The 22,197-nt window shown below is 50.2% G+C and overlaps 1 protein-coding gene across 1 annotated transcript; it reads left to right on the top strand.

Annotated features, from left to right (window-relative positions):
• The first annotated feature begins 6,668 nt into the window (after nucleotides 1-6,668).
• On the top strand, nucleotides 6,669-17,121 carry IQCN (IQ motif containing N). The gene is made up of 4 exons (XM_081134898.1): nucleotides 6,669-6,756; nucleotides 7,859-9,697; nucleotides 9,761-11,146; nucleotides 16,121-17,121. The coding sequence occupies exons 2-4, from the start codon at nucleotides 7,889-7,891 to the stop codon at nucleotides 17,036-17,038; spliced, it is 4,113 nt and encodes a 1,370-aa protein (XP_080991024.1). The 5' UTR covers nucleotides 6,669-6,756; nucleotides 7,859-7,888; the 3' UTR covers nucleotides 17,039-17,121.
• Nucleotides 17,122-22,197: the final 5,076 nt, after the last annotated feature.

Here is a 22,197-nt window from a genome sequence, read left to right as displayed (position 1 = left end):
AGGTTGGCCCTTCTGGCTGGTGGGTTCAGCTTCAAGGGAAGGTGAGTGGGGCTTTTGGAGGGCTTCATGGGGAGTACACGGGGACCTAGTCATTCTTCCCTGGCCCCATGTTCTCAGAGTCTTCTTGGGCCTTCTGGACCTCTCTGAGGAGGGGTCAGCTCCCCAACCCCTCAGAGCAGGGGCACTAAGGTCCCCCAAAGGCCTGATGGTGGGTTTGTCTGCCTGGGGGCCCATCCTGGAGAGCCTATCGCATCTTGGGAGCCTAGGAAAGTGGGCTTAGCTTGTGTGACACGTAGGGAAACAGGCTCAGAAGAGTTTACTCAAAATTGCTGAGCCAGCTACTCAGCTTGTGTGTTCAGGGCCCCCTATTGTTCCTTTTTATCCCCTGTAATCCCATTTCTCTTACTCTGTTGTCTGTTCGCTCATTCTGGATGAATTCATCCAAAGGGCTGAACCATGTGGTTGATAAAACCTCAGGATGGTCCCTAGGATGGACCAATTCAGACCCTGAAGCTGCCAACTCCAAGTTTTGAAGGTTGGGCTATACCCATCCATCCATCCATCCATATATCCATTTATCCATTTCATCCATCCATTCATCTATTCATCTATCCATCCCATCCATCCATCCATCCATCCATCCATCCATCCATCCATCCATCCATGGATCCACCCATGAGGCAAATCAGAAACAACATAAAGAAGTAAGACACATAGTATTTTGGCTTCTCCTCTGTGAAATGGGGGACATTGACTGGACCTATCTCCAGGGGAGCTGGCCTCAGGCCCATTTGCTCTTATGACTCAGTTCACATTGCCCCTTGTTCTCAATGGACCTGGCTGTCTTGGGGCTGGGGTGAAGACTGCGCAGGCGGCTGGACATTCAGGCCATCGCACAGGTGAAGCCAGAATGTTCATCATGAAAGGAGGGGGTACATGGGTCTTTGAAAATTAATTAATTCTGGTCAACTCTATCTTGAAGTGTCTAATCCATTATAATTTCAATTAATGATATGGTTGAATTTAAATCTACCATTTTACTATTTTTCTTTCTTTTGTCTCTAAGTTTTAGTTCTTTATTCCCCTCTTCTGCCTCCTTTTGGATTATTTGAATCTTTAAATGAACCTCTCAATATGTACTCTGTGATAAAGGAGTTCCTTTGTCTCCTTCCAAGTGAGTGCAAAGTTAACCTTTCTCAGCAGAGGACACTCTTGAGACATTGCAGGAAGAAGATGCTCACCTGCAAGAAGGGTCAGTGGTGGAGGTATGGAAACTCCAGGTGGAACTTGCCCCAGTCATGGGAACAGATCATCATCCCTTTATGACTTTGCAGCCTTAAACTGGTGAAAACCTTTCTCCAGCCTTCTTGACCTCCAAACCAGAGCCCTCATGGAGGCTTATGCACTGTGGGCCTCCTGTCTCACCCAGCACCTGGACTCCCAATGTGTGCTTACATCACCAGTTGCTGATCACCTGCTCCTCCTCCTTTTCCTTGCCCAGCAACTCCAGACCAGCTATGGCATGGCCAAACCAGCAAATATCTCTGCCATCTGGTAGACCAAACCACATATTTTCCAAGGAGGTCTGAACCTGTTACAAATTTGCCCTTCCTTGGAAACACTCCCTCAGCCCTAGGAAATCACCTAGAGTTTCATTGATCTTACAGTTAGTCTTTCATCATCATTAACAATTCTTTATATTAAACTTCCCTATTTTAAACTATTGTGTAGTTTCTGTCTCCTGACTGGGTCCCGACCACTACTGTGTAGCTCTACTGTCTTCTGGCTTCCATAGTTTCTGATGAAAAATTGGCTGATTCATGAAGATGCTCATGTTATGTATTATTTTTCCCTGGTTCTTTTCAAGATTTGATCTTTGTTTTTCATGACATTGACTGGATTGAGCCCAAGTGTGTATTTCTTTGTATTTATCTTTCTTAGAAAATTCTGAGCTTTTTTTAACTCTATAAAAAAAATTTCAACAAATTTTGGCAATTATTTTTTCACATGTTTTTTATGCCCTTCTTTTTTCTGGGACCCAATTACATGTATGTTAGTCCTTTCAGTGTTGTCCCACAGATCCCTAAGTCTTGCTTTATGGCCCAGTTTCCTCCTCTGTGTGCTTCAGATTGGATAATTTCTATCTATTCAAGCTCACTGACTCTTCTGTCATCTGCACTCTGCTGGTTAGCCCATCCAGAGAACTTTGAAATTTCAGGTATTGCATATTTTGAATTTTAGAATTTCCACCTTTTTAAAAAAATATCTCTTTTTTCTATTTCTCTGCTGAGATGCCCCATCTCTTCAGTCGTTATGAGCATATTTTCCTACTTAGAATAATTATATAGCTGTTCTAAAATCCTTGTCTGCTAATTCCAACATCTGGGGTATCTTGAGGTTATACTCCATTAAAAATAACTTTTTTTTTTTCCAGGAGAATGAGTTTCATTTCTTTGTTTATTCATATGTCTAGACATTTTGTCATATATCCTATGTACTGTGAATGTTATGTTGTGGAGGTTCTGGATTATGTTATATTCTTTCAAAAAGTGCGGTTATTTTTGTGTTAGGAGGCAATTAACTTGTACTCTTTATCACATGCATTGCAAACATTTTCCCCAGTCTTTTGTCTCTGATCATGATTATGGCATCATTTGCCATACATATTTTTCTCTTTACAAAGTTAAACATTTAGTTTCCTGTTTAGTTTTATAAGAGCTCCCTAATTCACATGTTATGCACACATTCTAATAAATATTCTCGTAATTTCTAAATCCACCTGGAAATTTTTGGACTATGGTGTGAGAGAGGGGTTCAAGCAGTGTTCTCCCAGATGGATTGTCTTGTACCATTTATTTTGTACCTTATGCCATGATTTTTACCTCCTGAATTTAAATACAATGTACCATTGTTTCATTGGGATCAATTTTGGTTTCACTTTACTGTCTCAATGGTTTGTCTAGTTCTGGGTGGGTACCGTACTGTGATTATGATGGCTTTTGAGTATATTTATATATCTGGTAAGTCAGAGTCCTCTTTACTAGTCTTCTTGTTCATGATCTTGGCTACTCTCATTTATTCTTTCATTTGAACACAAATCATTTCTTCCATTTTCAAAAAACTCCCTCTTGGGATTGGACATGAATTGCTCTCTGAATTGTGACATTGTGTAATACTAAGTTATATGAATTCTTTCTTTCTAACCTCATGGTACATCTTTCAGATGGCTTTTGTCTCCTTTCTTGGCCTTCCTATAACTCCTTTGGCTTTTGTATATAAAATTTATTTCTATGAATTGTATAGTTTTTGACATTACTACAAATGGTATTTCCCCCCATTTTCATTTACAGCTGATTTTGCATCAAATGCAGAAAAGCTGCTGGTTTTTGTATGCAGCCATGTGCCTTAGGAAAGATAGGAGATAAAAATATATAGATATAACCCTGGCTGGTGTGGCTCAGTTAGTTGGAGTGTCGTCTGGTGCACCAAAAGTTTGCAGGTTTGATTCCTGGTCAGAGCAGGAATCAGGGTGTGTACGGAAGGCAATGGATCAATGTCTCTCTCACATTAATCTCTCTCTCTCTCTCCCCTCCCCCTTCCTCTCAAAGTCAATGAACATATCCTTGGGTGAGGATTAAAAATATATGTATATATAGCCATGGCCAGTGTGGCTCAGTGGTTAGAGTGTCAACCTGCGTACCAGAGGGTCGTGGGTTCGATTTCTGGTCAAGGGCACATACCTGGCTTGCAGGTTCAATCCCTGTTCAAGAGGCAATGAATCGATGTATCTCTCTCACATTGATGTTTATATCTCTTTCCTTCCCCTTGTCTTCCTTCCCTTCCACTTTCTCTAAAAATCAATGAAAAAACATCCTTGGATGAGAATTAACAAAAAACAAAACAAAAAAAATACACACACACACACACACACACACACACACAGGCTGTCCCCCCAAAATGTATACACACTTTAACAGATGACAGCTCAAATTTGAAAATGAAACATATTTTAATAAACACTGCCTTTATAATTATTCAAAGTGTGTGTATACATTTTTTGGGACACCCTATATATACAGATTTATGTAAATATATAAACTACATGTTAAAATTTAAATATTAATACATTAATAATATATTTAAATATAGAATATATGAATATATATTTATATAGATATATGTTTTGGGGTTTTTAAAATTCTCATCCAAGGACATGGTCATTGATTTTTAGAGAAAGAGGAAGGGAGAGAGAGAGATAGAGAGAGAAACATCGATCAGTTGCCTCCCGAAAACACCCCAACTAGGGCCAGGGACTGGGGCTGAGGATGGAACCCCCGACCTAGGTGCATGCCCTGACCGGGAACCAAACCCCAAACCTTTCTGTGTCTGGGACAATGCTCCAACCAATAAGCCACACTGGCCAGGGCAAGATATATGCTTATAAAAAGTTAGAATGTCTTGTGTCTTCTAGGTAGACAATCCCTGCACCTGCTAGCTCTCCTTTTAAAATATTTACACTGTGTAAATGCACCACAGCTTTTTTATCCACTAATCTATTAATGGGCACTTGGGCTGTTTCCAGATCTTAACTGTTGTAAATAACAGTAAAGGCCTGGGGTGGACCCGGAACTGTGTGGAGGGGGACAAGTGGAGGAAAATGGGGGACATCTGTAATACTGTCAACAATAAATAAAAAATAAATAAATAAAAGTATTTACATTGATTATTCAAGTCCTTGTCATCTTGCTTTTCTGTAACCACCAAAAATAATACCTGCAGTGGCTGCGGCCAACTGTGCATCTTGTTCCTTTCTTTAATGAAAATGACTTTAGGATTTCACCATTTAAAGTGGCATTTGTTGTGGTTTTGTGGTTAGCCTTACCATCATTAGATACTGTTCTATCTGTTTCTATATGTTTTTATTAGAAATAGCCATTGCATTTGACAAAACACCTTTTGGCCATTTTTTGAAAAATCATAGGCTGCCTTTTTTTTCCAAATCCTCACCTGAGGATATTTTTTCCATTGCTTTTCAGAGAGAGTGGAAGGGAGAGAGAGAGAAACACCAATGTGAGAGAGACACATGGATTGGTTGCCCCCCGCATGAGCCCTGACTGGGGCCAGGGATCGAACCTGCAACCAAGGTACGTGCCCTTGGCCAGAATCAAACCCAGGACCCTTCAGTCCACAAGCCGATGCTCTAACCATTGTTTCAAACCAGCCAGAGCAAGGCTGCCTTTTAAATTTCTAGATATAATGAATTACCTTGGGGATTTATAGATACTGAGCCATTCTTACATCTTTGCAATAAATCTTACTTGGCTATAGTATTCTTTTGATAACTGGTCACATTTCTTTAGAATATTTGTATCTTATCCATGAGTTTTCATTTTCACAATCCACACAAACTCATGTGACTATCCCTAAGGCCTCCTCATGGCCCCTCCCAGCCATCCCTATTTTAACTTTTTTTTTTTTTTTTGAGAGAAAACACCACCACCAATTTGTTGATCCACTTACTTACGCATTCATTGGTTGCTTCTTGTATGTGCCTGACCAGGGGATAGAACCCGCAACCTTGGCGTATCAGGATGACACTAACCAACTGAGCTACCTGGCCAGAGCTATACTGGCCTCCTTTTTTTTTTTTTAAAATATATATATATAGCTTTATTGATTTCAGAGAGGATGGGAGAGGGAGAGAGAGAGAAACATCAGTGATGAGAGAGTCATCATTGATCGGCTGCCTCCTGCAGACCCCCAACTGGGGATCAAGGCCACAAAATGGGCATGCTCCCTGACCGGGAATTGAACCGTGGTCTCCTGGATCCTAGGTCAATGCTCAACCACTGAGCCACGCTGGCTGTGCTGTGCTGATTTCTAATTGCAGAGCTTAACTTCTTCTGTTTCCTTTTAATTTCCTATAGTTGGAATAACCAGTTTGTCTTTCTTTTTCTTTCACTCAAAATAATATGTGTGAGATATATGTATATTGCTGAGCTCATTCTCCTAGCTGCGTTAAATGAGATACAATGATATACAAATAAGTCAATGTTTCTATTGCTATCTATTTATATTGATATATTGATTAATATGCAGTTGATTTATTCATTTTTCTGTTGATGGGCATTTGGATGGTTTCTGGTTTGGGGTGAGTATAAACAGTTAGACCTCCTGAGTATATTTGTCAGCCTGGATTGAGTTGACTTCAAGATACTGACAATTTCCCCAAGTGGTCCATACTTTTAATTTTAGCCATTCTTGTGGATCTGGATACTATTCCTAATGGCTGGATAGCATATCACTGTACAAGTGTTCTGTTGATGAATTTAAGCAACCTCTTGTTGATAAGCATTTGGATTGTTTTCTGTTTTTACTCTTCTAAATAATGCAGTAATGAACATTCTGGAACACCCTTCTTTATGCACTTTTAACTGACCCCTAGCAATCACCTTTTTGGTTATTTCCAGCTACTTTGTTTTTACATACAGAATAACACTGAAATAAGCTATCTTGTACATTCATCTTTGTGGACTTAAAAGTTTTTAGTTTTCTTGAGATTTAAATTTAAATTTTTATTTTTTTTTTTGCTTTTAACATCTCTTCTCATGTTGGTCTTGAGCACAGAGCCAGCCCAGGGCAGTGTTGTTGGCCGTTACATTGGATGAAGGGCTGAAGGCTGCTTACTCTTGCAAGCTGGCTTCTGAGATTGCACCTTCTCTTCCTGGTCTTCCTCCAACTCTATGACCCTCCAAGGTATGAAGATGTCTGGGTGAGGGTCTGACTGGTCCAACCAGAAGGGGGGGAATTCAGCCAAACATAGGCTCCAGGTTATGCATCAGGGTTGCTTGACAGCATCCCACCAAGGTACTTCTGAAAACCACAGTCATTTACTCGTTCTTCCTTCTGCCCATCCTTCCATCTGCCATTGACCTATCCATCATCTGTCAGTTATCCACCATCCATTCACTGACCCATTCATCAGTCCACCAATAGTCTCTTCATCAATACCTTCAGCTCTCTCCATTTGCACACTCATTTATCTACTTAGATTTCATCCACCCACCCACCCATCCATGCATCTATCTTTCCATCCATTCCTCAGTCCCTGTCCCTACCCATCTATCCATCCACCCATCCATTTACCCACTCACTTATCCATCTACCCACCCATTTACCCAATCATCCATCCATCCATCCATCCATCCATCCATCCATCCATCCATCCATCCATCCACTCATTCCTCCACCTACCTACTCACCTATCCATCTACCCATCCATTCATGTGTCTATTTTTTTATGTATTGATCTGTTCATAAATTCATCAACTTCACTTACTCATCTTTTCTTTCACCCAACGCTTAATCCATCCCTCCAGCTGATCTACCATTCATTCACCCACTGATTTACCTATTTAGTATCAAGTCATGCATTCATCTATCCATTCGACTTTCAACCAACTCACCCACTTATTTATTAGTCAAGTTAGTCACTCACCCAATACCCACCCATTCACATCCTAAAACCGGACCCTATGACAGAGATGGGGACACAGAAATGACTCAGACCTGTTTCTTGCCCTCTAGGAATTGATAGCCAATTGGGAGAGGCAAATAACAATAACACACACACACAAACAGGAAATTCCAAAAACAGTGTGATCAGTGCTATACTCACAGTATGTTCCAGATATAGGTGGCCAGGAGGCCAGGATAGAGAGGGCCTGCAATGGACAGGAGGAAGATTGCAAGGTGCCAGGAACAAGATCTAGGTCCTGGGGCAAGTGTTCACTCCGGCCAGGACCCCTCTTGTCTGCACGACTCCACTCTCTGACTACCTCCCTGCCACACCCCACAGGCAGAGTTGATCCACCTACGAACCAAGACAATGCAACAAGCAACACAGTTAGAGTTGTCACCTAGTGGACAGAGCTCCTACCGTCCCAAGCCCATCCCCAATCTCCAAGACAAAGCGGGGACACTTGCATGCAGGGAGACCCTCCGGCAAAAGCTGGTCACGGACAAATCGGTGCCTCGCCATGTTCCACGCCTCCGGGCTGTGGTAGGGAGCCAGGCCTTCAAGAACATCCTGGTGGATGAGATGGACATGATGCTGTCTCGTGCGGCCACCCTCATCCAAGCCAGCTGGAGAGGCTACCGGCTCCGGCAGAAGCTGACCTCCCAGGTATTGGCAGCTAAAGGCATCCAGGAGGCCTGGCGACGCTTCAGTACCAGGCGCCTCCTCCGGTCTGGCAAAGCAGTAGAGAAGAAATCGAGTGTGGATGAGGGGGACATCCCTTACCACCCCCCTCAGCAGGTGCGGTTCCAGCATTCAAAAGAGGGCGGGTATCTTCTGGCCCCACCTGTCATGGTGAATAAGGAGACCCAGTTCCCTTCTGCTGACAGCCTGGCTACCTGTGCCCTGCTGCAGCCCCCAGGCATTCCACAGCCCGACATGCAGGCTCCTTGTGCCACTGGGGGCTCCAGCATCACTTTCCTGCCACACCAGACTGTTTCCATCAGACTTCCGTCTCCAGTGAGTCTAAATGCAAAGTGCCACCCATGCCTGCTAACAAGAACCATCAGAAGTGCCAGCTTTGTCCACATAGAAGGGGACATGATGAAGACCAAACAAGTGACTGCCAGAGCCAACAAGGCAGAAGCCCCAGGGCCCCTCAAGACCCAGACTCAGGCCCGTGTGGAAGCAGACGTCCTCAAAGTCCCATCCCAGACAGGCCAAGCACCTGTGATGACCAAGAGCCCACTTCAGCCTTGCCTGGTGCCCACCATAGCAATGACTAAGACCCCACCCCAGAGGTACCCGGCAGCTGCAGTGACCAAGACCCCACTCCAGTCATGCTTGGCATCCATAATGAACAAAACCCTACCCCAGCCATGCCCAGCACCCATGGCAGTAACAGCCAAGACCCCATCTCAGCTGGACCCAACATCTCCAGTGGCCAAGACCACATTCCAGTCATCCCTGGCAACAATCTTGAACAAGATCCCAACTCAGCCATGCCCAGTACCTGAAACAATAACAAAGACCCCACCCCAGCCATGCCCAACCACCCCAATGACCAAGACCCAAGCTCAGATGCGACCAATAGCCTCAGTGACCAACACTGCACCCCAGACACGAACGGCTGCCATGACCTCGATTATCAAGCCCCCGCCCCAGACATGCCAGGTGCCTGTGATGGCCAAGACCCTGCCCCAGATGCGCCCAGCAGCAGCCCCGATGGCCAGGACCCCACTGCAGACATGTCCAGTGGCTACGATGGCCAAGACCCCATCTCAGACTCTCCCAGGGGCCTCAATGACCAAGACCCCTACCCAGACGCGTCTGGCAGCCATGATCACCAAGACCCCAGCCCAGTTACGCTCAGTGGCCACGCTCCTCAGGAACCTCTGCCTGCCTCCTCCTGCAGATGGAAACCTGAAGGCTTCACCGCCAGCAGTCGTGACAGCTGGGATTCCCAATACCTCATCACATACAAATCTAAACAGACCAAAGGCAAAGGCTATGGTGACAGAGAGGCAGATGGCAGGCATGGCCAAAGTCTCGTCTCATACACACTTGACTGAGGGAAAGGTGAAATATTGCCCTCCGCCACATCTGGGGGCTGGGGCTCCCAAGGCTCCAGCTAGGCCTTTTTTGGAAGCCGAGAAAATCAAGGACTTCTCCCAGAAACAGGTGAAAACGGAAACCACGTCTAACACCAGTGTGGCCAAGGACAAAGACTTCTCCCAGAAACAGGTGAAAATAGCAACCATGTCTAACACCAATGTGGCCAAGGACAGGAGCAAGATCTTATCGCAGGCACACCTAATGACAGATGCCATGAACGTTCAGTCCCAGGTGTATATGCCTGTAGAAACGGCTGTGGTTCTGCCCCAGGCACAGCTGAGCACCTGTCCAGCCACGGCCCTGCCCCAGGCACAGATGGCCACCTGTTCAACCACAACCTCACCCCAGAGACCTCTGCTAACAGAGCAGACTACAGCCCTGCCCCAGGCAAATCTGGGCCCATGTCTGTCCAAACCCCCACCCGAGGCACATCCACCTGCCAAACTAACCAAGGCCCCATCCCTGGCCCATTTAGGCACCTGTCTGACCAAGACACAGTCCCAGGCACATCTGACCACAGGAGTGATAAAGGTCCAGCCTCAAGCAAATCTGCCTACCGGCCTGACCAAGGCACAGTCGCAAGCCCAGCTGGTCACAGAAACAGCCAAGTGCCTCCCTGCTGCCCACCAGGCCGCTGAGCTCAGTAGCAAGACTCAGTCCCAGCCACTGCTGGCTGGGCTCAAGGCCTCCACCCAACCCTGCCAACATGTCAGCTCTCTTGGGACTTTGTCCCAAGCCAAGACAGAGGACAGACTGACCCAGCTCCCAGCCCACAGCCATGCCCAGGGCGAAGCTACCCAGGGCCCATGCCAGGGGGCCTCCAAGAGCATGCTGGTGCCTCTGCTGGCATCCACTGGACATCCCACATGCAACATCAAATCCTGGGGTAACAGCGGGGCCACCCTGGCCCAGCCATCGACCACCAGCCCAGCCGTGCCCTGTCAGGAGGAGCTGGGGGCCTCTCAGCTTGCCTCACTGTGTGCTGAGCTGGCTGCTGGCCTGGGCTCCCAGGAGGACATCCGTGCTCTGCTGGCAAAAGCTGTCTCCCAGGGGGAAGTGAGGGCGGCACTGAACCAGGCCCTGTCCAAGGAGGTCCTGGTCACCAAGATGGCCAAAGCCCTGCCCAAGAGCATGCTAGGCACAGCACTGGTGAAGGCACTGTCCTGGGGCGAGCTGGCCACTGCACTGTCCTGTGCCCTTTCCCGGGGTGAGCTGCGGGCAGAACTCACAAAGGCCATGCAAGGCAAACTGGTGGATGTGCTCAGCAAGGCCCTGACGGAGGAGGAGCGGGTTGCCCTGAGCCAGACCCTGTGCCAGGGTGAGCTGGGCTCCGTCCTGAGCCAGTCCTTATCTCAGGCAGCCCTCCGGACTGGACTTGTCCTCCCTAAGGCCACCTCGAAAAAACTGGGAAATGGGATGATAGTGAAGCCGGCCCCAGTGGAGGTGGACTACAGGGAGAGCCCGTCAGCCACGTGGGGGCCCACTCTGGGCCGTGTGAGACCACAAGCCAGCAAGGTCAGGGTCCCCCAGGGCAGGGCCTGAGCGGGCTTTGTCACAGACTGGCCAGCTGGGCTGTTGATGGAGATGAGGGATGGGGCCATGGTCAGGAGGTCACCCTGCTTGTCAGTGGTCTTGGTGGGTGCCTCCTTGGTTGGTAGGGTGATCACCACCATTCTTCAGTTTCCCCTGATCATTGTTTCGGACCCCACTGTGTCATGGGAGATGTAACCCCCCAGGAATTCCTTGCACCCAGAGGTGGGTGAATTGGCATCAGATTTCAACCCAGGGTGAGTGATGCAGGCCCCAATTTGCCTGAGCCGTTTCCCTTGCAGCCACCCCACCATCTGTGGCAGCTACTCATTGCCAGTGGCATGGCCCCAAGCTCTCACAAGCCACACGTATCCAGCTGGCTGGCCCCACGTCTATGGGCATCATTGGGGGAGGGCAAGGTGGCCCCAGGCAAGCTTGCCAGCACTGTGGGTGGTAGGAAGGCCATCCATTCCCACCAGTGTGCCCCTGCCTATGGCGGGGTCTGCTTGTTGGTGTCAGCCCTCCAGGGTCACCAGGAGGACCCCTGGGGTGCATCTGCCATCAGTGGCCAGAAGTCTGCAATAGCCATTCATGATCCCTGAGGAGACCATGCAGAGGACTCAGTCCCCAAATCACACACAGGTCTCTGTGGGCCCTAGTGAGATGATCAACAAGGTGGCCTCAGGTCTACAGAGGGCCACCACAGTGAGCAAAGTGCCTCTAACCCAAAGTGCCCCTAACCCTAACCTCAAGGCCTGTGACAGAACCCCAGGCGCCCTGCCTGGCTCCATAGCTCCTGGTCATCTCTGGGCATTCAGGAGTCAGCGAGACCCCAGTCTGCTCCCCAGGAGGTCAGTTAATGCCCACCCTTCCCCATACAGCCATCCCTGGGCAGGAGAAGAATCGATCAGGGTGTCATTTCTGACATGTGCTTCCCACAGGAGCTGATGACTGGCAATATATTCAGTGAACTGGTGGCCTGTTTGCCACAGGGTTCAGACAGTGACGTAGCCAGAAGCTTCTCCAAGTTCTCCACAGACATGGCTTAAAGACAAGCAATTCCCAGAGCTTATTGTGCTGCTGTAGCTCACTCTGCCTTTCCACCCTGTTGTCGACTTGGTGGAGGAGTCTGGGAGGCCAGCTCAGATGGGGACTTACTCTCTGGGGAGGCCATGGGGAGGTCCCAGAGGTCTAGGGACATGGAGGAGATGGATAGTGTGGGCCATGGGCACATGGCCCCAAACCTCAACCCCCCGCCCTCCCCAGCCTTAGAGCTGACCCCCATTCTGCACCACAGCTCAGTGTCCAGTCAGGTGACCTTGAGTGCCCACTGGGGCTCAGGTGGTCAGGATGAGAGGGATATGTCCTCAAGCCAAAACTCTATGGGTCCAAAAGATAACGTGCCAGAAACCCTACAGGACAGGACTGAAGAGAAATTTGTCTTTAGGTAATGTGGCTCATATCAGCAGCCATCTTTGACCAGTAAGTTGATCCTAAACCTGTCCCAGCCATCAGTAGCCAGTAAGGAGGCCCCAAACCCAAGCCAGCTTTCGATAGCCACTAAGGTTCCCCTCAGCCTATCTGAGCCTTCCATGGCCAGTAAGGTGACCCTCAGACTAGGCCAGCCATCTAAGGTCTGTGGGGTAATCCACAGCCTAGCACAGCCATCTATGACCAGTGGGGTGACCCCCTAGCCTAACCCATGCAAATATGGGCAATAGTGAGCCCCCAGCCTAGGTCAGCCACCTGTGATGAATGGTATGGGTCATGCACTTATTCACGCAATTTGGGCCCCAGGGGTTCAGATTTACTGTCATCAAGAGTGAATGTAGTGGCTCCTTGTCTGCATCATCCATCCTTTCTGACTGAAGTCACCCCAAATATACCACATCTACCTGAGGCTAGTGGCATGGGCCAGGGGCTAAACCAGCCACCTCTGGCCACTGGGGTGAATCTATGTCAAGATCATCTAATGGGTCATGGGGTGATCTCAAACTTCCAGGCCCTTGAGCTCAATGAGGTGTCCCCTGGGTTTCATTAGCCACTCGGTGTTGGTGGGAGGAACCCAAACACAACAGAACATTCTGCTGTCATTGTTTCAGCCCCAAACCTCCACCACGCAGCTGTGACCAGTGGAGAGGACTCTTGTCTAGGCCAAGGAACCAGGCTATCTCAGGACATTCTATTCAGGGGCATGTCTCAGGGCACCATGGCTGCTGGCATGCTCCAAAATGTGTCTTGAGGGACCTTGGATACTGGCAAGTTCTTAAATATGTCTCAGGGACCTGTGTCTCCTGGTGTGACAAGGAGTATGTGTTGGAGAAATGTGGCAACTGCTGTGAGCCCAAGGCAATCTCAGATTGGCAATGGCATGGCTCCCATGGCATCCTGGGCCTCTGTGGCAAGTACCCCTTTGGCTTATGAACAAGCCTCGGGGTGGGCCCTGGCTTCTCATGCTTTTGTGCCCAATGGACTGGATCTGAGTCCATCCAAATTTTCCCTGGCCAATGTGGGCCTCAGCATGTCTCAGGTCAATGTTGATCTCCCAATATCCATGGACCACCAGTGTCCTGTTGGTCCACAGTCACCACATCCAGTTACCAACAAGCAAATGCTTTCAGCCAGGAGCCTGTGATGGGCATGGACAGTCTTCTGGTGCCAGGTTTTATAGCCAATAGGATGATCACAGCTGTGGTCCCAGGCACTGTAAGTGGCATGGCCCCCAGCTTTCCCCCAGAGTCTGTGATCAGTGACATGGGCCTGGGCCTTCCTCCAGGGTATTTGATCAGTAATATGAGCCAGTGCTTTTCCTCAGGATCTGTGATCAGTGGCATGGGTCTGGGCCTCCCTCCAGGGTCTTTTTTTCTTCTAATATATTTTTATTGATTTTCAGAGGGAAAGGAAGGGGGGGGGGGGGAGAGAAACATCGATTGGTTGCCTCTCGTACACACCCTGACCAGGAATTGAACATGCAACCTGAGTATGTACCCTGACCAGGAATTGTACCGGAGACCTTTCAGTGCACAGACAACACTCCAACCAACTGAGCCACGTGGGCCAGGGCCCTCCATGGTCTTTGATCAATGGCATGAGCCAGGGTCTTCCCCCAGGATCTGTAATCAGTGACATGAGCCAGGACCTACCTCCAGATCCAGTGGCCAGTGCTGTGGCCCACAGCCTTTCTCCAGGTTCTGTCATCAGTGGTGTGGCTCAGAGCTTTCCTACAGGTTTTGTGGCCAGTGGCATGGCCAAGACCCTACCTCCAGGTTCTGTGGAGAGTGGGATGCCCCCCACACTGATTACAGCACCTGGTGCAGGTGGGAAGAGGCAGTCTCTTTGTAAGACCCTTTGCTAGTCTAACTTCTCCAAGACTGTCCTAGAATCAGTATTGAATGGGTTGGGCCTAAGTGTGTCTTCTGGTTTTGTGACCTTTAGTGTGGTCCCAGCATTTATGACTGGGGGACTGAGTTAGGGCCTAGTTCTGGGGTCCATGGCTAGTGTAGCTAGTCTACCCTCCGCAGTCGGAAGCGTGTCCCACAGCCTTCCCTAGGGGTCCATGCTCATTGGACTCACCCCCCATCCTTACCATGGAGCCCAAGCTGATGAGGGGTCTGCAGCCCCCTTCTAGGCATCCTATGCCACTAGCCTGGCTTAAGGTCATCCCCAGGCCTTAGAATCTAGTGACAGAGCCAGAGGAGTGCACCAAGTGCCCGTGGTTCTGCAAAGAGCCTCACAGTTGAGCCATACTCTTGGGACAATGGCTTTTGAAACCACAGATAGCCAGGCCATGACGAAACCAGAGGACCTGGACGAGGCTCTATGTCAGGGGTCCTGCTCCACTAGGGATTCCATGGTCCTTGAGGCAACCCCATGGATGTCTGAGAGTCCCTTGGCACCTGATGTCGACTATGGCCATGAATTCCTTGTGGAGGACAAGACTGTTCCCAAAGGCCAAAGGCTGTTGGAGGGGGTGGCTCCCAGTCGAGTCAAGTCTAGTCTATGATGAGTGGCATGGCTCCTGTCTGTCCCCAGCCTCCAGGTTTTGCCAAGTACACCAATGCCAGCATTGTCACCCCACTTCACAGCAGAGGTCAGCAATCAGAGGGCCCTTAGTTACTACTCTGTGACTTCTCATGGAGTCCCCAGTGTGCAAGTGAACACAGGGATCAGTGGCTCACATTGTGCCCCAGAGCCCATTTGGCCACTCACATTGTCCCTGAGAGCCTCTTGGCTGCTAATGTAGTCCCCTGGAGCCTCTCAGCTACTCATTTCCTCAAGAACCTGTTGGCTGCTCACATGCCCTGGAGCCATTCCCATGGGATGGTGGCTTCTACAGTAATATCAGGGTCACTCAAGCTGGCCTGTAGCAGTTCTGTGGCATCTACTTTGCACTGGGGTCTGTATCTTGGGATCCCAAGCACTTCCCAGTGGTAAGGGACCACCAGTGTGGCTTCCCCTTCTGCTGCATCAGTCTAAGGCCATTGGGGTGGCATCCAGTGGGCTCTAGGTGGAAGCTGTCCCCAGTGCATTTCTGAAATCAGTGTCTGTGAGCCTGGGTCAGAGCAGCCTCCACGACCTCCCTGGCCCTAGAAAGTCCTATAGGCCCATGCATGGTAGCTTCATCTCCAGAATGCTAGATGGTTCTGTGGCCAAGACTGAGCCTTCCTGGCAGATGGGGGAGCATACTTCCAGGTCTGCACAGGAAGGTCCAAAGGCTCCATGGGTGCGCTGCCAGCCGTAACACCAAGTATCCGATGTACCATCGATCTGGCGTGCAACATGGCCATCCCTAGGTTGCACCACGGGGTTCAGAGGGTATCTCTGGGTTATGAATCTTCACCAAGTGGTTCCCAGCAGTCCCTTTTTAACTGGGAGTTGCTACAAGGACCTCAGGATTTGCGTAGAACCATTGCTCCTGTGGACAGTCACAGAGCACCTCTGACTTCTGCTGTACTTTAGGGCCCTGTGGACGTCGGTGCGGCTGGTGGTCAAACGTGTAACTCCGCCATCCCCAGTGTTGCCGTTGGGCCCAGGAACAGAGCCAAGGCCCCCTGGAAACCAGCCAGGTGCGCTGTGCAGCGGGACGCTGTGCGCGGTGAGGCAGCGGTGGATCCCAGGCAGTTGGGGCAGCTGGTGGCGCGGGTGCAGGCTGTGGAGACAATAGTAGTGCAAGCGGTGGTCATTATACAGGCGTGTGCACGTGGCTACCTGGTGCGCCGTACCATCAAAGTGTGGCACCAGTGGGCCGTCATCATCCAGGCTGCCTGGCGTGGCTACTGTGCGCGGAGGACCCTGGCCCAGCTCGGCAGAGCTGCCACAATCATCCAGGCCGCATGGCGAGGCTACTGCATTCGACGGAGCCAAGCCCAGCAAATGCTGCTCCCCAGCACTTGGGCTGAGGTTGGGGGTAGGACCAGGTCCACCTCCGACCACCGCTGCTTCCAGTCCTGCCAGCCACAGGACTGTACCCTCTGCCGGTCGCTGAGTCCCAAGCTGGGGAGCCTACCCAGCGCAGTGATGCTCGTGGGTTCCAGTCCCCGCACATGCCACATGTGTGGCCACACCCTGCCCACACGGGTAGTGCAGGGCATGGGCCAGCACCCCATGGGCCAGGCAGGCATGCTGTGGGGCTATGACACCCAGCTGACCCCCAAGAGACCCAAGCAGCTTCGTTCCCAGAATAAGGCAGCCACGGTCATCCAGTCCATCTGGAGGGGCTTCCTTGTACGTCGCCGGCTGAGGCAGCAGCAGGTAGCAGCCAAGATGGTTCAAGCCACCTGGCGCGGCCACTATACTCGGGCCTCCCTCACAACGGATGCGCTTTTGGGACCAGAAGCGTGGGACAACCCACAGAACATGCAGTGGCCAGGAGTCTAAGACCTTGGCTGCCCAGTGGGGGGACACCAGGGGAGGTGCCTTGTGACTCTCTTGGTATAATGAATAAAGCCCTCCACAGCCTGGGTCTTGGTCTACTTCTGCTCACAGGGGAATTTTGGTCATGGGTGTGGGGGGGATGGGAAGAATCTGGAATCCTCTGGACTGGGAGGGGACCCTAAAACTTCCAACCACATAGTTGGCACCCAGGGTCTGTGTCTGGGATAGGGGCCCAAGCCCTTCCTGGAGGTCAGGGGCCTCCAGTATGGCCACTGAATCTGTCCAGGATGAGGGGGGCAGTGGCCAGTCAGTTGCAGATGGAAGGTGTCCCTAACATACTCCAGAAGCCAGCGTCTGGGGACCTGGCCCAGATGGTGACCACAAGTCCCTTGGCCCTAGAAAACCCTATGAGTGAGTGCATGGTGCGTTATTCAGGAAAGGCTAGGGGTTTCCAGCCAGGTTCTAATTTGGTAGGATGCTGGGCTCACCCACAAGGGTGAGAGAGAGCTGAACATAGATGTTCCCAGCCCGTGAGGTCAGGGACAGGGCAGGGAGGGGAGGAGGGAGCTGCAAGCAAATGGGGCAGTCTGGTTAGAGGAGTGGCAAAGGGGATGCAGCCATGGGTTTGGGGCAGCTATGGAAGGGGCCACAAAGTGGGTGGGGGCTGCTGGAGGGAGGGGAACTGAAAGGAACAGGGGTGTCCTGACGGGATGGGCAGAATTTGAGGGCTTCGGGGTCATGGTTCAGGTGGGATTTTTTAGGTGAGGCGGGGGTCCAGGTGGAGAGAGGGGCAGGTATGTCACGCCTGGGGAATGGCAGCACCCCCATAGACCCAGTGTCCTGAGGCCCCACCTCTGCCTCTCCTCTGGGCGGGTGTAAAAAGCAACCACATGGCCACACACCTGGCCACACAGCACTGAGCAGAGCCCATCCTTCGCCCTTCCCATGCAAGAATGGCAGGCTCCCTGCTGCTACCGCCACTTCTGCTGCTGGTTTTGGTGCTGCTGCTGCGAATTGATGTGAATTTCTCTGCTTCTCCTGACACCCCTACAGGTAAGAACAGGTAAGGAACAAGATGGGCTTCTAGAAAGCTGGAGGGGGCCATACTGCCTAGACACACATCTGGCGTCTGGGCCCCTTCCTCAGGCCCCGCCCCCGAAAGGGCCGCTCCTCCCAGAAACGGGGCAGGAGTCATGAGAACAGCTGGAGCACTCCCACCCCTCCACCCCCCCACTCTAGCTGAGGCTGCCACTTCTGCAACTCCAGCCTCACCTGAGCCAGTGAGAAGCTGTGACTGCCTCATATCCAGTTGGAGGGTCCATTTTAAACCTGTTCCTGTTAGCCAGCCCCAAGGGAAGGAGGACCCCAGGGCCATGGGAAGGGGGACAAGGGCTCATTTCTTGGTCACTACATATCTGTGGCTCCCAGGAGAAGTTCTTGGCACCTAATTTTCTTCTGCTGCCCTGTAAGACTATTCCCAGGGTGAAAATTTGAACTTCTTTTTACTAAAATTTATTTTAAATTATAATTGACATACAATGTATTAGTTTCAGTGTGCAATATAGTGATTCAATAGGAGTTGAACTTTGCACATTGCCTATCTTCCCGTAAAATCACACACTCTGACCTGTGTACTAGCCCCAAACCTGTAATATCAGAGTGGAGGCCACCAGGTATATGACACTTCTTTCAGGCAAGGGCTTCACTCAGAAAGCACCACATTTATCCCCATTTTATAGCTCAGGAAATTGAGGCTTACACTAGTCTCCTAGCCTGTGCCAGAGCTGGATTAGAACCAGTTGAGTTGGCCCATGCCAGCCTCCTGGTCTAGGAGTTTCTGGGCAAAGCAAACTCCTGGCACAGTACATAGAAATTGCTCTAAGCCCTGGCTGAGTAGCTCAGCTGGTTAGAGTGCAGTCCCGATACACCAAGGTTGTGGGTTCTGTCCCCAGCCAGGGCACATATGAGAATCAACCAATGAATGCATAAATGAGTGGAGCAACAAATCTCTCTCTGCCCCCTTCCTCTCTCTCTCTAAAATCAATAAAAACAAAAACCTTCATAAAAAAAGGAAAAAAAAAAAAAAAAGAAACAGCTCCACTTTACCTCTGGCCAACTCTCCATTAGCTCATGAGTGCCCACCTACTCTGTGTCCCCCACTACCTCCTCTTTCAAGTCCCACTAGTTTTCTTCATTTCACTTTAAAAGTTCAGCTCCCCAGAATTCTGGCTTGGCTCAGGGTCCACTGTGGCCCCTGAGTCATCCTCATGTCAGCAAACACTTATCATCTGGATTCTTCCTCAAATGATAGTGAAAGGCAATTTGGGAGGGCTGGCCTCTTAGTCCTTGACTCTGGAGATCCTTGCGGGGCCCTCTTCCCACCTCCCAGTCAGTTTCCCATCTGTAAAATGGGGATAAAGTCAGGCCAGGGCACTATGCCTCTTCTAGGCTCAGCTGTCATCCCCACAGGCCCTGGGAGACTGGACAGAGAAAAGTGGCTCTGTGTGTGGACCCAGATCCCTCTTGATCTGGATGTTATTTCTCCATTTTTTGCCACCTAGGAGGGAAGCAAGAGAGGAAGCGCAAAGATCCACTCAGGGCAGAGTGAACAGTGTCAATGAATGAACTTGCAAGCAGCTAAGGTACCCAGCAGCCTGGACCTGGGAAGGAAGTAATTGTAGGATGTGGCCCATTAAATATTTACCCACCCTCAGCCTGGCCCCTGGGCTCTGTGCCTGGGAGGGTCAGGAGCCAGGGAGCAGCTGGAACAAGGCTGGGAGCAGGGTTTTCCAGAGCTTTGATCTGCTGACTATTCCCAGAGCCCAGGACTCTGTTGTCCCAACCCCATTATAACTCTGAGTTTGGCCAGTTCCAGGTACCTGTGGAAGATGAGGGCTGATCTTTCCTGGGGAGCTCTGAGGTGGGTCTGTGCACCCACATGTGCAGACCTGTGTGAACCCTCAGAGGGGCTGACTGCCAGTGATGTCCATTTACAGACCAAAAAACCTTTGAGTCCCAGAAGGGTTAAAAGAGTCACCCAGAGGGCTGCCTGGGTTGCAGCCATTTCTTGTACCCAGAGAGCTTCTGGAGCCCCAGAGCAAGAGAGGGGGCTGGGAGAGTACGACCTGGGCTGGAACCCGGCTGTGGGACTTCAGATAAAGAGCTTTGAACAAGGGACCTCATTTTCCCGCTGAGCACTCACGTGGTGCATTAAAGCCTCCAGGTCCCCCAGGAAGCAGGTTTACGGAGGGAACAGGGAAAGAAGGCATCCAGTGAAGGCCGGAGCCTGGGTCACCCACTCTTGTTCCTAATCATCCTCTCCCTACACCCTCTGCTGTTTTCTTTCCAGGTGTTAGGAGGGAGACTGAGACCTCAACTTCCAAACCTTGGATTCCTTTTCCCTCCAGCCACAGCTCTCCTAGTTCAGTGGAAACCTCCACCAACCACTTCAGCCCCACACCCCATCCCGAGTTCAGAGGCAGGCTGCACCATCCACCCCAATACCCCTAGTTTGGGGGCAGACTCCACCCCCCCACACAGCCCCTTAAATTCAAAGGCAATCCCCACCATCCAGCCCAGCTCCAGCTCCAGCTCCACAAATTTAGGATTGGCGCCCACCGCCCCACAACCAGAGACAATCCCCCACCCCAATTCTGGCTCTCCAGTTCAGAGCTCACCCTCACCTCCCGCCTCAGCTGCCTGAGTGCCACCTCCTTGAGCCTGCACCGGAGCCTCACTTCCCCGGTCCCAGAACAGAGGCCTCCTCCATGCCCTTGGCCACAAGTGACTGTACTTCTGCGGCCTTGTGCTCCCGGACAGTCGGTGGGGGTGGGGGTGGGGGTGGGGGTGCGGAGAATGGTTGGGGTTACCAGGCTGCAGTTCTGGCATCGGCCTCCAGGGAGAGACACAGACCTGAGAATATGCCCGAAAGGGCCGCACCCCTCCCCTTTGCCCTCAGTATGGTTTAAAGCTCTCAGACCTTCTTCACTTCATGCACATTTATTAAGTGCCTAGGATATGTCACATCCTGTGGGACACAGCTATGTTGGAAGGCAGGTTTTTAAGTAAATTCTATATTTGTTTATAAAAGAACAAAATAAAACAGAATAAAGGCCCTGGTCTGGTTTGGCTCAACGGTTAGAGCAACAGCCTGTGGACTGAAGGATCCCAGGTTCGATTCCAGCCAAGGGCAGGTGCCTGGGTTGCAGGCTCCATCCCCAGCCCCGGTCGGGGCCCCAGTGGGAGGCAACCAATTGATGTGTCTCTCTCACATCAATGTTTCACTCTCTCTCCCCCCCTTCTACTGTCTCTGAAAAGCAATGAAAAAATATCCTCGGGTGAAGATTAAAAAAAGAAAATAAATGTAAAAGAACAGAATAAGGGGTTGAAATATGAATGCAAATTGTTTGAAATTTTTTAAAAGTGGTCAGCAAAGGTCTCGATTTGCAGGAGACGAGGGAGGAGCACAAAGTTATCTAGGGGGAGAGCAGCCCAGGGAGCAGGCACAGCCTGTGCAAAGATCCTGAGGTGGGACTGTGCTTGGTGCACCTAAGGAAGAGTGAGGCGGCTGACTAGTGAGGAGCGAATGAGGGTGGGAAGATTGTAGAGTGTGACCATCCATGGCCCCAGGGATTCAATAGAGACCTAGAATTTTTAGGGGTGTCTAGAAAAATCTGTTACTCAAATTACATGTTGTCTCCAAAATGTTCAAAGAAGAGTGTAAATTCAAAGTGTGATGATCTTTTGCTTAAAGTCACAGGATATAAACCATCTTCACAAAGTGTCCCGTTCACATGCATCACCAGAAGGCCACAGCATTTGTAAACAGAGTTCTAGATTTTTCTCACTCTGTAAGAACTCCCGAGAGTGGACAATGAGAGCAGTGAAAACACAGCAAACTGAATGAATTTCTTGTAGATGAATATGTTCAAAAGCAAAAGGATAAAAATGCCCTTTAAAAAGGTTAGAGCAGCGACCAAGGAGGGGAGTGAGCACAGCTTCCTGGGAAGGGATTTAAAAGGCTCTGGGACCTTAGGGGTGTCTCAGCCTTGGGAGAGGTGCGGTCCAGGACTGACTCAGGGCTCCTCTCCTCAGCTCCAAGTGACACTGGTGCCCGAGTTGCACAGGAACCTGGGGGATGGTAGTGGCTATGTAGCTGTTAG

Source organism: Miniopterus schreibersii (assembly GCF_964146895.1).
Source record: "Miniopterus schreibersii genome assembly, chromosome: 4".
In the NCBI taxonomy this organism is placed as follows: Eukaryota; Metazoa; Chordata; class Mammalia; order Chiroptera; family Miniopteridae; genus Miniopterus; species Miniopterus schreibersii.
This window is presented reverse-complemented; position numbering and strand designations above follow the sequence as displayed.